This window comes from Eurosta solidaginis, chromosome 4 (assembly GCF_040869045.1).
Source record: "Eurosta solidaginis isolate ZX-2024a chromosome 4, ASM4086904v1, whole genome shotgun sequence".
Taxonomy (NCBI): Eukaryota; Metazoa; Arthropoda; class Insecta; order Diptera; family Tephritidae; genus Eurosta; species Eurosta solidaginis.
The window spans coordinates 191572597-191590067 of record NC_090322.1 but is presented as its reverse complement, the minus strand read 5'-3'; the positions used below and the strand labels follow the sequence as shown (position 1 = coordinate 191590067).

Here is a 17471-nt window from a genome sequence, read left to right as displayed (position 1 = left end):
TGAGAAAACGGTCCTAAATGTAGTCAAAAGCAAAGATCAAAGATCACATGCAAACGATTAGGTGCATAAAAAGTGACCGCCCCCTATTTTGAAGCTTATGTTGAGAGTGACTTGGAACAAAAGTAAATTTGTATGCTTCTATAAAGAGGTAAACGAGTGTTGCAGTCACCTGAAAGTCGGCTTTTTGTTTTACTAAACTCGTAAAGGGACTAAGTTAGAACGATGCCAGAAATAAAAATAATATTAGAGGGCGTTTAGAGCGTCTTAAAACCAAAATAATGACATGAATTTCGTCAAAAGAAGAACATTTTTGTTCCGAGTCTACCTCAATATAAGCCTAAAACGTAATTTATAGCGCACACAAATTTTTAATATATTTTTAGGCTCTCTATTTTAGAAATCAAAGCAGTTTTGAGGCGTTTATGCGCCAACAAAAATCATATGCTATACTACTTTTTTTCACAAATTAGTGTTTACCTTTTTTACACCGTTTTCTTAAAATCTAAGTTTTTTTGCTGGTTCGAATTTTATTATATTATTTTTGATCCTTTTATGCTTAATATGCTTACACTTAACTACAAATTTATGCATTTGCTTATGATATTCTTAATTTTTTTCCTTTAAATTAATTTAATAATTACACATACTTTATAATTTTTTTCAATGTATATTATTAGTATGTATGTATTTTTATAAACTCTAAATTACACATTTAGCTATGCGAATTCTTTGTTTTGTTTTTTTTTTTTTTGTAAATTTTAGTATTTAAAATTATTAATTTGCTAAATAAATAAAAATTTCCTTTCCGTCCATTAGTAAATTCGAGTTCAACACTGTAACTGTTAGTCTTGTTGTTTTTTTTCTATTTTATGTAACTGCAAAATTAATAAATTTTTACTAAGCTTTTCTCTTTTCTATACTAAGTATGTAGCTATGTTTGTATAGGTTTAATTTTTATAGCACGTATGCTTTGTTTGTGTAGGTGTATGTGGTTAAGGAGATTTGGTATTTTTATCATTTGTGGGGAAACTTTAAGCACGACTTTTCACATTTTGCCTTGTATCAGCAGCACAAATTTTGTTCAAATAATATCTTATTTAAGCTCAAAGAGTGTTCAATTAGTTCCTGGAAAATTTGTTTAAAAGATTCGGCTAAGTTTCAAAAATTCAACTTATATTACATAGCCTTGTTTACTTCGAAATTTAAAACATCCTTTTATCAAATGCTGCAGAGTAAAGCTTTCATACTGCATAAAATGAGGTGAAGGCCGCAATACATTTTACGAAACCACTACCCCCGCGGTCTCGGCCATGTTTGGAAACAACTTTTTCTAAAGTTTTTTCATTCTACTTTTACCGGAATTTGAATTTAGGACCTTCGGTCTGCTTACAATCTACCAAGGATGGTTGCTATGAAATATGCTTCACTGTCATCTAAGTGCAAAGAGAAAGTGTGAACAAAATTCATCTGTTTTGTTGGTTTTCGGGTACTCGCAATACATTTTTGCAATTTATTCTACAAAATATTCTCAATTATCGATTTAACTGGGAATTGGTCACCATATATTTGTCAAAACGATCATGAAATGAAGCTATTTGAAGCAAAGCTATCTTCCAGTTAAATAAAGATGGTGAAAACGCTTCTAAATCATTTAGAAAAAAGTAATTAGTGGCAGTCAAATGCTTCCTTTTCGATCTCCACGGCAGCGCAGCCCTAAACGTCTTGTAATAGATATACTCCCCTGCTAAGAATCGCGTATATTACGACAGAATCATTTAACATTTTCCTCGCACAAAACATTTATGCATATATGATACGAATTTTGTAAATAATAACGAAAAGTTATGTTGGAAAACTTGCTATCCAATCTCCGAAAGAAGAGGATATCAACTAATGGTGCTCAGAATCTCGTCCATTCCTAAATCATCAACAATATAAAAAAAGTTTTAGAATTCTAATGAAACTTATCATGCCCAAAGATAATAATCTTCTATTGTATGAGAACATTTCTAAAAGGACCAAGTCAAATTTTATTACCTCTGCAACTAAGTAAAATGCAAGCCTTTAAATTGACTCAAGAATAATGCGCAAGACAAATGTGAGTGATGGTGAGGAATTAGTTTGCAAACATTTTCTTTACCTCTTCTTAAAGAAAAAAGGCCGAGACCTGAGGCTTAAGGATAATCAGTAAGCGCTTTTACCACTTTCCGCCCAAAAGTTTTTTGTTGACATTTTGGCACCACTTAAAAGAAATATATATATAAGAAGTCTTATTCGATTGAGTTTGTCAATAAAACTGATTAGGACCGTTCTCACCATCCTAAGATAGTTCTTTAAATGTAAAATCGTCAAAATTCTCGTTTTCTTCATGCAAAAGTGTAAACAAGCCATTAATTTTCTTGTATTCACAACAGAGACGTAAATTTATGGAGAATAACCAACGGCGGACAGCAAGAGAAATTGTCAAACTGGTGGTAGGTAACTCACCACATTACCTACTTGAAGAATAGCAAAAAGCATTGAAATTTCACAAAAAAGTTATTGAAAACGTTAAAAATTAGTTACATTGTGTGTACTATATCAAAATAATATTTTTCTAGCGTTGGAATTGACGAAATTACCTACCACCAGTTTGACAATTTGTCTTGCTGTCCGTCGTTGGTTATTCTCTATAAGTTTACGTCTCTGTGGCTGCTACTATTTTTCACACAAGAAATATATACGAAATTTTTCTTGAAAGTTTTCTTATGATGTGGATACCGCGTTTTACTACGATCGTAGTACAGTTAATTTTTGAAATTTTATATGGCGTATTGTTGTTGTCTTTTGTAAAATTCATTTCATTATATATTTTTTGTTTCAATTCAATATCTTTTCTATCAACTTCTTATGTACATATGTATGTATGTATATATATATGTTGAAAAAAAAGTATTGACGTACATAAATGTTGCATGTAGAGCTCATTGTTTAATAAATAATAGTACAAATATACATACATATGTATGTGGAAATAAAATTCAAATTAGAAACCTCAAAAATAAATTTATTTTCAAAAATATTTTTTCTTATATTTCTTCTCCAAAAAATTCCACTTAGCAGCATAATCTAATAGTTAAAAAATAATTTTGCTAAATAAAAAAACAAAAAATAAATAAAAAACCATAAAAATAAGCCGATATATATTTTTGTTGTTAGAGATTGGAAACTTTTAGCTTGCGTCAAGTATTGTTAAAATCGTCAAGAAAATTATTTGTAGTCAAGTCCTTTATATTGAAACTTTTGCCATTTTTCCTCCTAAACGTTTGAGCTTTGTAGATATTTTACAATTTTGTATGCGTGCTTTCAGTTTTGTTTGTTTTATGTGAGCATCAGCTGGGTTGCTTTAGGGTGCTAACAAGCGCTTTTACATTATATATAAGTAGATATTATTTTCCATTTATAGCATAAAAATAAATTTCAAATACAACCTTGCGTTTCGTCTTTTTTAGTGTTTTTTTTGTTCTTCCTAATTTGCTTGTTATGTTTGCATTGCTTTTTTTTTTAAATTGATTGGCATACGATTTGTACACCAAAAAAAAATTGAGAAATAGGTATTTTTAGTAAATTTAAAAATCAATTAACTTAATTTAAAAATTCATGTTTTAGTATTTGCTTAAAATTAATCTATCATGTGTGTATGTGTGTGTAAGTTGTATGCATACAATAAGTGATCATACTGAACCCTGAACTCAGTTTTCTTTTTACCATAAAATATTTTAAATTTTCATAGTTTGAAGAATCTTTGTAATTTTGTATCATTGCATTGATCTAACAAAATAAGATTTCTAAGAGCAATTATAACATGGCGAATTGAAATTTAATATTAAGTGTACATTTTTGTAACTGCCATTTGTACTTAAATCAAAATTATATTTTGTCCTAATTCAAACGCAACCAGGGGTATTTTGAGTGCCACAGAGGCATATCTTCACGTCTGGAATATTCCTTGCATTATTAAGCAACATTTAAGTTTTATATATTAAAAATATATCAAGCTTTCCAACCAGACTCAATATTTCTAATTGTGTTTCAAACTGACGTGTGACGTTATTATGGCATTCAATTGAATTTGATAATCATTATGCACTACAAATCGATTGCTTAGTGGAATATAACCCTATCTTGGCTGTCGTTTCGAAAATACCCTTTCTCAGGAAGTTTTTGAAAGGGGCCCTATTTCAGGATTAGTTTAAAAAAAGCCCTATATCAGAACTGGGTTGTAGAATGCCCTATCTAACGTCAAAATATATAAAATTTATGCTCAAAAAGAGCATTTTTAAAACAAATTCTAAGATAACGCGTACTCAACAGAGTTCCGAGACAGAGCGCTTTGAAACCAATTTTGAAATAGGGAGTTTCTTTTAAATAGATATGACATAGTCGAAATATTACATAATAAGGTGTTTACATAGAAAACCTTTTTGATAAAATTGTTAATTTTGTTGGTTACACTAAATTTGCTGTAAATATTCGATATAATGCCTTTTCATAATTATAGCACCCGTTAATAATGCAACATAAAAGATCAAGAATATTCGTTAAGATTTTTTAAAACTCTTAACTTTTTTTATACAGTTTCACAATTTTTGAAGTAGATACAGAATTGTTGTAATGTAATAATTGTAAATGTAAGCTGATGGAATCGCAAGATTGACACAGTTTTTTGCGCTGTATAAAAAATGTTGAGCTTTTGTTTGCAACAGATTAACAAGGATATTTTCTAGAAAGTAGGTTTGGATTATAAATAGTTGTGACCCAGTACGACTGATTCTTTTGTATTATAACTTGTACAAAACTTCGAAGAGGTACAGCTTGGTGCCCAATGGCATAGCGCTTCAAATAACAAGACTAACGTTTCATATTAGCCAGTCATCATTAAATCTTTCGCAAATTTTGGTCAAAGAAATGAAATTGCTCAATGAATCGTTAGCAACATTTTGCATCAACGGGAGAGAGCGACAGATTCGAAGAGGCCGGCGTCACTGGCCGTGTGACGGCATCTGGGTTTATTTACCAATGAGACCGCGTCTAAAGCTTGAAACACAATGCCCTGACGCCGCGAAATAAACGCGACGAACATCGCCTTGTCAAAAATAGAATTTCCATAATTACATGAAGGTGAACACAATGAACGCCAAGGCCGAAATTTACGCGACGTCATTTTGCGACGATAAATTTATTTCTTTCGTCGCCGTCGGGCGATGACGACAAACATCCCAAGGGTTGCTGCTCTTCAATTTTTAAGTATAAAAAAAGAAAACATAATATCCAAAAATAAATTTTTTTTCTTTACATATAATTTTTAATTTAATTTCTTAACATTTTTGTTTTGTTTTGTTAATTTCTTAACATTTTGGGCGTGTTTTAACAGTCAAGTGCTAAAGCAGAGAATTAAAGAAGTTTTAATTGTTTTCATCTTTATTTCTAAATAATGGCCACTCTGAATAAACAGCGTCAATTTCGGCCGGCATTGTGTTTTAAGTAGAAGAAATGTCTAGGCGTAATTTGAAAAATGTCATCGCCCGACGCGGCGTATATCGTCGTCGCACGGCATTGTCTTTCAAGAATAACTATCACTAGATGCCGCAGTAAACTGTTACATAGGCTGCTATACAAAAGCCTTCGAAAGCAGGTGTTATATACTGCTATATGCCGCAGTAAACTGGCCGTTACATAGCCGCTTCTGTAGCAGGCATATGCGACATCTTGCACTACATAGTCGTTCAACTCAAGTCATTGAGCGCTTCCGCAAGCAAAACTGTTGTACAATAGTTGAGTGATTACTTTTTCAAAGCATCGTTGAGTATTTTTGATCATCAGCTAAGTTAATTGTGAAAATTTTTCTAAGCGTAGTCGCCGCTCGGCAGTGTTTGGCAAGCACTGCGAGTGTATTTCTGCCATGAAAAGCTTTCAGTGAAAACTCATCTGCCTTGCAGATGCCGTTCGAAGTCGGCACAAAACAAGTAGGCTCTGTTCCGCCAATTTTAAGGAAAAATAAAAAGGAGCACGACGCAAGTTGGAAGAGAAGCCCGGCCTAAAATCTCTTCGGAGGTTATCGCGCCTTACATTTTTTTTTAAATTGTGAACCGCGGTTTAGATCGTATAGCTCCTCTATCAGTCATCATCATGGATAAAAATCGCCCCGACAGTGAGAATAAAGTTACACCACACTGTTCTTCAAGAATTTTGGGATATGTAAATTTTACTTTAATGTGCAATTAAAAAAATATACTTCTGTACTATACCCAAATCATATATTCAAAAATTTTAAAAACTAAAATTAAAACAATTTTTTTTTTTTCAAATTTTAAACCAAAAAAAAATAGCAATATAGACCGCTGAGTGGAACATCAACCTATCTCTGCTACTGTTTCGATAACGCCTTATCTCTGCAAGCGTTTGAGTAACACCCTATTTCAGAATTCGTTTTAAAAACAACCTATTTCAGAATTTGGTTGAAGAACGCCCTATTTCAGAATTTTTTCATAAACACTCCAGCTAATGTCAAAATGTATACAGTTTAAGCTCAGATAGTTCGTTTTTGAAACAAAATTTGAGATGGAGCGTTCTTCAACTAAATTCTAAGATAGGGCAATTTCGAAACGGTAGCCGAGGTAGGTTGATATTCCACTCAGCAGTCGATATACAGGTTTATAGCGTAATAAATTTCAGCCTCACGAAATTGTTTACAAATCGACATAAATATTTAGTTTTAGAAGTTTTCCATTTTACTGTCAAAAGTTTTTTACACGCAACAACAAAATACATTTGTGAAATGTTTTCTATGGTTTCTTTACTTTATATACCCAAGTCCATGTATTTTTGAATAGAAAATTTATAGATATGACGAGAATGTTGCAATTGAATTTTTAATTTCTAAAAGAAAATACATTTCTGTGCGCGGAAGTTTTGTAAATATTTTAACGCATAAAATAATAATTTTTTATTTAACTTTCGACGATAAATGTGGGATGAAATTGAAAAGATATTTCTTGTTTAAGAAGTGCGTTCTCTGAGTGTTTTATATTTGGTATATAAAATATTTTTTACATTTACTACGCTTCCTATACGGAGAGAATTGCCCTTCTATCTTTTCAGAAGGAGACCGTGGTTACTCTGTTGCAAACTAGCTGCTATACAGTGTTATAAAAATCAGCTAAATTTTGAATTTGCTCATAAATAAAATTTGTAAAAAAATTTGCATGTTTCATGTATACATATGTGTGTATGTGTGTGTTTGTAGGCGTTTTCATCTCCGTTTCTCGTGTATTTACTTCTATTGTTATGAATTGCTATTCGCAATTTTTTATTTTAGGTTCAAGTAAAATTTTCTCATTCTCTTGCATGCTATTTTTATTTGCATGTCTTTTTCGTCTTTTCATCTTTCATTTTTTGTTCTTCTTTTTTCCTCTAACTTTTTTGTCATCCTACTTACTATGAATTTCTGTAATTTTTATATGTTTGTGTATGCATGAATTCTCTAACTTGTTTGCTTTTTACATTTTCACTTCCTCGTTATCAGTTTTCATCATTGCTTTTTGCACAAATTTTTCTTAAGTGTATTTTAATTTTTTTTGTTGCAAAAAATTGCTTTTTTTGTAAAGTAAATGTTTTTTTTTTTGTATTTTTTGGCATTTTTTCTTCTTTTCTGTCGTTCATTTCACTAGCTGTTTGTGTAGTTTTTGTTTTAGACACTAACGTATTAACAAAAAATTTTGCGCCTTTTCGGTGATTTTCTTACATAGTCCTGCTACTCTCCGTCACATTCCACCGTGATGGCTTTGATTCTCACTCCCCGACGGTTTATTATCACCTGCGGCGCTCGTCGTAGTTTCTTCTGTTTTATTAGGCTCACTTTCATCACACTCTTCCAGTTCGGCTAGATTTTCTTGATCGGACTCTTCAAGTGTTACCTTATCAAGTGAAAAAACAAAATTTGGAATTATTGAAGTCTAAATGTGGATGACAAAATTTTTTTATCAATCCAAAATAAGTGATGAAAATTTTTTTTTTATATTTGGGGGAAAAGGCGATAACTTCTTCGATTATACCTAGTAAATCTCTTCAAACCCTTTAATCCCGGGATTGAGGTTCGAACCCACACTCCCGCGATATCGGTCTGTTTACAAACGGACTCACCCAAAGTAACATCTTACACGTCTGTTTGTTGTACATTTTTTTTCCAATGCAGCAGAACGTCATATACTTTCGTACAGAAGATACTTTGTATATTAGCATGTTACGAAAGCTATGCATTGTTATGGGCATGTTCTTTATGAACTGTAAGGCGATTTACTAACTTTTGCCGCTTTTTAAAATTGAAATTTTTACCGCAGTCATACATATATTGGTTGCATAACACAAATTAAACTTCAAAATAATTATAATTTGTGTATTTAAGACCGGTTTTTTTTAGTACGAGCTCTAAACTCTTGTTAAAGTTGGTTAGAGTTTAACACTGCCACTTCAGCCGCTTAAGCTGAGATGAGAAACAAAATTTTACGTTATCGACCAAAGTTGCAAGGTTAAACTCTAGTCTACTTTAACTAGAGTTTAAACTCGCACTGAAAAACCTGGCATTAGCCAGTAAATACATTCTACCTACGAACTTTCTCGACAGCTTAACCACATCAAGACAGACCTAGACAATTGCCCATTGTCAAAATCGACAAAGATAGCATTTGTCTTTTTGTTATGGAGTTTTAGGGTTGGCAAAAGTGAGTGAATAGCAGGATTGTGAAAATAATTGTTAAGCTAAGTAACCGCTGTCGAAATTTGTTAAAAATAATTTAGTGAATCGCGCTACAGTTTTTTTTGATTATGTTATTTTTAGAGGGACAATGACTAACCATGAATTTTATTTGTTGTTGCTAAGCAGGGGTGCCTAATTGGTTAAATAAAATTGATGTATATTGGAACGATTTTCCGTCATCCCTTGTCAAATTTGGGTTCGAGACAAACCGGTTTCGGCATTGTGCCATCATCAGTGTCGGTTTTCGTTTAAAAAATTGCTATAAATATGTTTTCATACACACTGAAAGAAATGGTGCTAGTAAAATTAACAAATCGGTTCTGTTGTTGACTTAATGGAGATTCAGTGAAACTGATCGAATTATGGTTAATTCGACCAAGTTCTTTGTCAAGCGAACAAATTAGTTTAGTCATTTCAACAGAAAGGAAATTGTCGCTCTTAAGTTAACAAAATTCTGTAAAATTGACAGATTCCTAATCAATCTAACTGATTTTTTTGTTAACACAACTGATCTCACTGGTCATTTCAACAGCGATCAACAGTCAATACATGAGCAAATTTCAAAGAGAATTTTACGCTCACTGCGCTCTCTACTTTGTACTTATGTATGCTGTGTAATATATGTATGCACATATTTACGTATGTATATGGCGGCCGCCGTGGTGTGATGGTAGCGTGCTCCGCCTACCACACCGAAGTCCCTGGGTTCACACCCTGGGCAAAGCAACATAAACATTTTAGAAATAAGGTTTTTCAATTAGAAGAAAAATTTTCTAAGCGGGGTCGCCCCTCGGCACTGTTCGGCAAGCAATCCGAGTGTATTTCTGCCATGAAAAGATCTCAGTGAAAACTCATCTGCCTTGCAAATGCCACAACATAGGTACTTGCGTACAAAGCTGTCGCAACAACTTTTTCTTTCATTTGACTACTAAAACGGTCAATTTCGAATCAACGATTTGTGCGCAGTTGATTCAACATCTTGTTGCGATGGATAACAATTGACAGAAATTTCGGTTGAATTGACCGGTATTTCGGTTGATTTTACCAGTCGTTTTCTTTCAGTTCATTAAGCACTAGCGCACTCCCAGCTTAACAAAAACAACAACAAACAATTTAACTAAAAAAATTGTCTTCATCCTCTTGTTAAGCTGCATATACAACCGATTGTATCTAATTGTTAACGCACTACTGTTCTAGATGCGACCTATCATTAGTTTGATTTATTTTATCTTTTTTAATGGTACGTTTGTCAGCAACTCACTTGAAATCGTATCTTCTCGTCGGAGGGTTGATCGTCAGCCGCCGATGGTGGTGGTGATGGTGGTATCATACTCTGATAATAGTCTCTATTCTCTTCAAGCGTATCAAGTATATCTTGTGCATCTGGATGCACTAGATCGGCCCATGTCTCCCATAATGGATGTACAATATAATCGATAAATCCGACCTGCGATTTTTCGATTGTTGCATTATGCCGATCGCACATGGGACTAATATCCATGCCCGATTCCCGTTCTTTATCGCCCTGCAAAAAGAACTCTTCCATAAGTAGGCTGACCCAGCGTTTGTACAATGGCAACGGTTTTGTTGGATTACTTAAATCGGCACAATGTACCAAATTTTCAAGCACCTGCAAAGAGAGAAACATATTTAATTTACATTTTTTATTTATGTACATATGTACATTAAAACAGAAATCACAAATGGCCCCCAGTTTGAAAACTTACATTTTAAGCAGTGAAATTGGGCTATTCCCTATATTTTTATATCTTATTATCGATTTTCTCTTTTATGTGGCTAATACAATAAAGTAGTAGTTTATTAACTCAGATAATAACATTCTAATGATCACTGAAGCTGTTCTTATTTTATTTTTGTTTAATATATGGCTCAAATAAAGGATCCCGGCTTAAGGAAAACGTCGACAAAAGCTGAACATTGCCATATAGGTTAATGATTTCTTCGAATGGATTATGCTCTGAGTGAATGCTTTTTCAACAATGTATCACTCATTTAAGTCGATGATCAACTCGATGAGTCATATAAGTAGAAAAAAAACTGATTTCAATGTTTCTACAGGGTGCTGATGCAAATTTTGTTTCATTTTTCAATATCTCTAGGAAGCAAGTATTCGAACCAGGGGGCACGTTTTAAACAATTTTTAGTAACACGCTCTTATGTATATGTTAGAAAAAAGTTATAACCTAACTAAAACAAAAGTATCATAACATATTTGGATCCCTGTTGGAACTGTTAGCCGTAACTGTTACAGAAAATTTTTGATAATTTGACCACTTACTGGATTTGTCTCAAAATTACTGTATAGACAAATTTTCTAAACTTTCCGATTCCGGTCAGAAAAATATAAGCAAGCATACAAAAATTACGGGAAAAATCTATGCTTTGGAATAAATATCAAAGAATTGTTTCGCTTTTTTTTCCAATTTTTATGTGAATCTTTATGTGTGTGCGAATATCTTTAGCTTCAGAAATAAAGGAGAAGTCCAGTGCCATATCTGATATTTCTCAAAAGAAAAATATGCTCGCCATCAACCGAGATGCAATAAGTACAGCTTATGAGAAGAAATTTCTCGCGAGTATCGGCATCTTGCCGGATATACTCGTAATTTCGAAAAGATATCGTGAGCTCTACATACTATAATAATGGCAATGTAGCGATTAAATTGAATGTCGAGAAGCTCTCACGCTTTACGAGTATCTCGATATTCGAGAATTTTAATTTCTCGAGTCTCGAAATTTTCGCTTGAAGAAGATATCGCAAGCTTTAGCGATGAGTGACAATCGGTTCTAATGAGAATTTTGAGCAGCGTTTGTGGAAAAAGTTGTATGAAACTCAAAAAAATATATCTTAAATATTTTGTTCGTCTTGATCCCTGCGATACGTGGTTAAGGTATTGAAATGCATGTTTGCAGTATCCTGTATATCGGCCATGCACTTTGCTTAGCTAATTACCTCATTATATTAATTGGTTCACTTTTCATCTTTAACACATAATTGAAAAATGGGCGGTGTTATGTAAATCACTTTTAGTTTTGCATTGAAAGGATTAAATTAATAAATAAAACAAATCAGAATGGAATAAAAGCCTGTGTTTTCATTTCTGAAATACAGGAAATTTCAGGGCTACCTAAAGAACGTGAGAATTATCTTTGCATTTGTAAAAAAGACGGATTGGTTAAGTGTTAATAAAATATCTTTCAAATATAGTATTACAGCCTAATGAAAGCAGCTATTCGTGCAAACAATTTTTTATACCGTCCAGAATGAACTATAATGACAAAAAACAGCAAAAAAAATCGGAAATATCTGTACTAAATTTTCAGGAACAATAGGGACAGTCGAACTTAAAATGTTAAAAAGCGTAACATAAAAGACTTCTATTACATTCCTTTACCTAAGTGACGTACCGTAATTAAAAGTATAACATATAAATTATGTAGTATTACAGATAACAATTGAACAATTCATTGTAAAGTCTCAGGTTTTTAGTTGTTTCCAAGCTTTCCAAATAAAAATTTAATAAAACATAGTATATACGGCGAATATGTAATCTTGTGAAAAAAACCCCTAGCATGACCTAAAAAGTATTTTGAAATAAGCTAGCAACGGGGTTTTCGAATATCTAGAAATTGCTTGAGAAGAGAGTTTCGCGATTAGCGGTATCACGCGAAATTATCGTGTATGCAAAGATTTCCGATACCTAAAATAGTTTCAAACAAAGCTTATCACAGTAAAAAATGCAAGTAATTGACGTGTTTGACGAAAAATTCAACCTAAGCATCAAACATCTCGAAAACTATGGAAAAAACGGAAGCACTAACAAAAATTATTTTTTTTTTTGTTCCCAAACCTGTATACGATCGGTGTAGTTGTCCAGCAATAGCACACCGGAGCCGGCGACTTTTTTCGTCTCGACCATAGTCTTTAAATCGGCCAATAGGCTCATGTGTTTAGACATGTCCGTTGACAGAACAATATCAATAACCATTTTCCTTAATGTCTGGCGTTGTTTCCTGAAATAAATATAATATAAAAACAAACAAAGGCAATGAATATAAGTATATAAATATGCTTCAGTATTTATATTGACAGAAAAGCTGTAGACTGATTATCGAGATAAATTTACATGCCACTTCAGACTCTAAAGTACTTCAATTATAAAAAGGCATAAACAAGCCTTGACAAGGTTCTGAATGGCATGGACTACTCAAACGTCATCAAAACTGAGCTATATTTTTCCAAAATATGTTTCCATCTTGAAGAGCCATGTCGGCATGTTCACTTATGGAATTACCACCGAGATTTTCTAATAACAGACTCTAAAGCTAATTTATTCAACAAGGTGGGACCACATAGAATTTAGTATTTGAAGAATTTTTCCAGTGCTGAATCGAAAAGATCGTTTCTAGCTATTTAAGGATCAGAACTTTTATTGTATTGAGAACGACGTGCATGTAGCATTTTTCCTCAGATTTGGGCGTATATTGACAACATAATGAACGATCTTATAATTCTATTTTCGGAAATGTCCGCTTATTCGTCCGGGCAGGCTGCATTACATTAATTAAGCAGAGCTCCTAAACAGAAGGCCTATTGAATAAAATTTTTTGATAACGACGGCAGATTAGTGTTGATATTAGAAGCACAGCTTTAACATAAAGTAACCCTACGACGTTTATATGCTGATCGATGTTTCAATGTTTAATACAGTTGAAATTTCGCGAAGTGAAAAAAAGAGACCAGGAAGATATATGTTCAACAATATTAGAACCGTCTGATAGCCATAGAATGTCCGTCGATATAACTCTTGCCGAACATATACCTGATTTCACAGGTTTCAGTAGAGATACCACTTTTGACCGATCCTAAGTTGGATGAAAACAACTTGAAGATCATCATTACATACTGATGACCCATTCACTTAGATGTTTTACCCTCTTGAAAGTGTTATTTCATTGTTGGTGACGAAATGAGTGTCAATCATTCGCGTTAAATGCAATTTATGCTTTGACAGTTTTTGTCAGGTTAGTAACAGATTGAGATTGGCCATAGTTATATCAACGTTTTTGCAGAAGATGCAGGCCCATTAATGACGAAATCAGAACCAAACCTTCTGATTTTCGAGTTGACGGCCTTTAATTTGTATACCGGCATTTGCATTGTCGTACGTGGCCATATATGCGGACGAGTTTCCGCTATTTTTACTACCGTTATCAAGCGGGCTAATGTTGATTCAATGAGTGTGTTAAATTCTGGAATAAAAGTTGAGGAAGTCAAGTTGGCCGGTAAAATAGTAGGAGTCAGTGTAGTTAGTTATATGTACCTCACCGATGTCCGCAAATGTCAAGTTGATCAGCTCCTTACACACCTGTCTCAAACACCTTACGCCCAATCTGCGAAAGCAGTGCCTATCTTAACTCAAGCGAATAAAAGAAATAAAGGCAGAAACTACACAGCTGAAATGTTTTTAGCGAAGGCAGAGTTGACGCTCACATTGCTCCGCCGTCTCATGAATGAAGCAATCACTTACAATTCTACCCCGTAATTTCATACCTGATCCTAGCGAAAGTGAGTTGTACCTCAAAAATGATCCACCTTCTCCGTTAAGGAACGAAAGTAAAGACACACAAATGAATTTCAGTTGGATATTCGAGGGGTATGCCTTGCCACGCACATATAGTAAACCTTAGCCCCCTGGGGGTTTTTGTTAATATTAAAATTGATGACTCAAGGTATGCAAATGCTATGATATGTCGTCTAATTGCATATCCCCTCAGGAGTATGTACTTACTTTTGCATATTACAGAATATATCACATCCTGTATTTTGTAATAATTTAAAGGCAACTGCTAAATGATGATTTTCCAAAACAGATTCGTCATTATACATTAAGGCTAATTCGGAACCTAAAAAACAGAAAAAAACATTTATCGTTAGAAATTTGTCAAATAAAATTGGTACCTCAGTTAATAAATTTTCACAACTCACTTGAATTAACTAAAAATTGATTTGTTAAACCAGGATGATCAACATCATGTATACAAGCTGCAAATAATGCTCCGCCCACTTCCAAAGAAGTAAATACACCCTCCAACGCTGGCGTATTAAGTAGTACATTTGTACTTTGTGTCACATCGGCCGCATGTAGTGAATTATGAAACGGATTGTCTTTAACATAATGATCCTCCAGAGTAGTCATAAAATTAATAAAAGTTTTCGGTGGTATCATAAGACTGGTCAGTAGTTCTCTACTCTGTAGATTCAAATGAGTAAACATATATATATTTGTAAATATTTCCATAATAACAAATTTATAACATAGTCAAGAAAGTCTACTAACCTGAAATATGGTATATGCCACACAGGTGAGCGGACGATTGGCACTCAAATCGCCGAGTTTGAATATATCAATACCCCAGGTATCAATGTCGCCAAGCAGTGTGCCGAGTGCATTCTCGTGTATTGTCTCAACACCGAATGTTGGCAAACGTTCACCGGTGAAGGAGTTCGTATGGGAAAGTGGCCGTTTCACGCCTGATATCTGTGACATGGGTGGACCACGTGGTGAACGGCAACGCTGATGTTGTTGCAACATGCCAAGAGGTTCGGTATTATCTTCACCGCGCATCGATGGCAGGTCCAGCTCTTGTTGCTTGTCTGCAAGTGTGATAAAATTGGTATATTTATTAAATTTGGTTTTATATATCAATTGCCGAATATCTACAAATATGTGATAAAGTAGTAATACAAAAAATCTGGGACAATTTTTTAAGGTAATTTTTATAAATTTCTTCCTCATCGTGGTAATACCTTATAGAGGCCAAAAGTTTGGACGCCTTTCCCATCACCGTCCGTCTTAAAACATAGACAAAAATCTACTATGCAAAGTATCTTAAATGATCCAGAAATATATATATAGCAATATTCAAAGTACATAGTTGGTAGGAGGCTTAGAATATACCCGCGATAGGTATAACGGGCTGCTATTCAAAAAACCACGACCATAGGCATGTTCGAACTTTGTCAGGAGAATGCTTCGATGCCCGGCTAGTCGGTGTTCGTGTCAACGTTAATGACGACATCATCGCAGTACAGAAAGTATGATAAACTGGACAGACCCTTGAGACGTCTAATACAGTGGCCATATGAATAGAAGCGCAACCCAGAGTCAATGTGTTGGTTTTGTGTTGGGAAATAGAATTTGCCGCAAAGTACCATGGTTCACGGTTATGAACGAGCATCTCGTCGGAACGAGCTTCAAGGCGAGATTTTTCAACATAACGTTTATATGAGCATACGCATCAAAAGTCGATACGCACTACTGGAGTCCACTGGAGTTTACCATGCAGGTCTATCGGGAGAAATTTGAGTATAACTTCAGAGCCTTTATGGGTGTTAAGGGAAGTGTCGGTGATGTAAGAATTGCGACTGAACTGGGAACTCAGGTCACCCTGTAGACTGTACTATTTCTTCGAATGCCAGGCACCAAACCATGAAGCTGCAAATAAGATGCGTCTTATAACAATCGTGTAAACCGATAAAAGTGAGAGCCTCATCTCAGCCATTTCAGGCTGTATAAGATTGACTTTGAGAGCGTTTTCACGAGAACAGCCGTTTACGATTATCAATTACCTTCTGGAGCAGTTCACATAGAGCTTGATTATGTGTTCGGGTTGCTAAGACGTTTTTTCGTAATGACGAAAGCTATCCGCGTTCAGTGGGTGGCTGATTGGGACGATATACCACAAAACCCGGCGGACGAAGGAAGGTTTCCAGATACGAGCAAATTCAGGAGTAAAAATTATAATCTCGTAATGAATGCGAAGGACATGGTTCCGTATCTGCTCCAACATACAAATATGACAATGCTCAAAAGATAACTCGCCGAGCTGTGTAAAGGAGGAATTGCGAGCGTCTTTTTTGGAACCAGCGGACACAGTGAGGAAATGCAACGAAAAAAAAAACGTTTTTTTGAGCTGAGTAGCTCAATAGTAAAGTCTTCCTTCGAAGTGCAAAAATTACATTCTCATGGGCGAATTGATAGATGGAATGACCCTAACAGTGATTCTATTACCCGCTTAGGCAGTTACGGGAAGCCTCCATCGTGTTGCAAAAAACAAGAGTATAATGAATTTGCATTATTTGGTGTATCCAATCGCCTAAGCAGTTAAGCGCCTATGGCCGAATTACTCAATTTTGTAGAAACTAGTTACAAGAAAGCGCTTTCTTATTTCAGGGGTTCTAGTTCATTGTTAAGTATGGACAAGGCTAGTCTCTGTAAAAGGTATGAAAGAGAAGTATAATCTTGAAATTAAAGCAAATAAACCGAAACCACCAAATACTTGAAGGAACACATCAAATTTAATATCAAAGGCGTGAAATCGAATGTCTTTTTGATTGAACACAAACTTATGAGGTAAAAATATTTTGTATATTTCTAATTTTTAACAATTGTGTCAAGAACTTGTGTATGCGTACACATTACAAAGAAACCATGTACCATTAATTCAAGGTGAATGAGCTGAAAAACTTACATTTTTACAAACATTTTTGTGAGGGGGAGGTATATCTATGGGTAGCCATGGTATTTTTCCTAAAGAGTTGATTTACCAGTCGCTTATAGCCTCTTATTTGCTATTTACATATGTACATTAG

General features: G+C 34.1%; 1 protein-coding gene across 21 annotated transcripts in view; it reads right to left on the bottom strand.

The window, feature by feature from the left end:
* The window catches only part of dnc (phosphodiesterase dunce), a 731124-nt gene continuing 713653 nt past the window's right edge, over positions 1-17471 (bottom strand). For all 21 annotated transcript variants that reach the window (XM_067784328.1, XM_067784327.1, XM_067784333.1 and 18 more), the window contains 6 exons: positions 15157-15473; positions 14805-15069; positions 14608-14722; positions 12667-12829; positions 10056-10424; positions 1-7955 (listed from right to left, as the gene is read on the bottom strand). In XM_067784328.1, the coding sequence (XP_067640429.1) occupies positions 7803-7955; positions 10056-10424; positions 12667-12829; positions 14608-14722; positions 14805-15069; positions 15157-15473 (1382 nt within the window). In that variant the 3' untranslated portion in view covers positions 1-7802. The remainder of the gene's footprint in view (positions 7956-10055; positions 10425-12666; positions 12830-14607; positions 14723-14804; positions 15070-15156; positions 15474-17471) is intronic.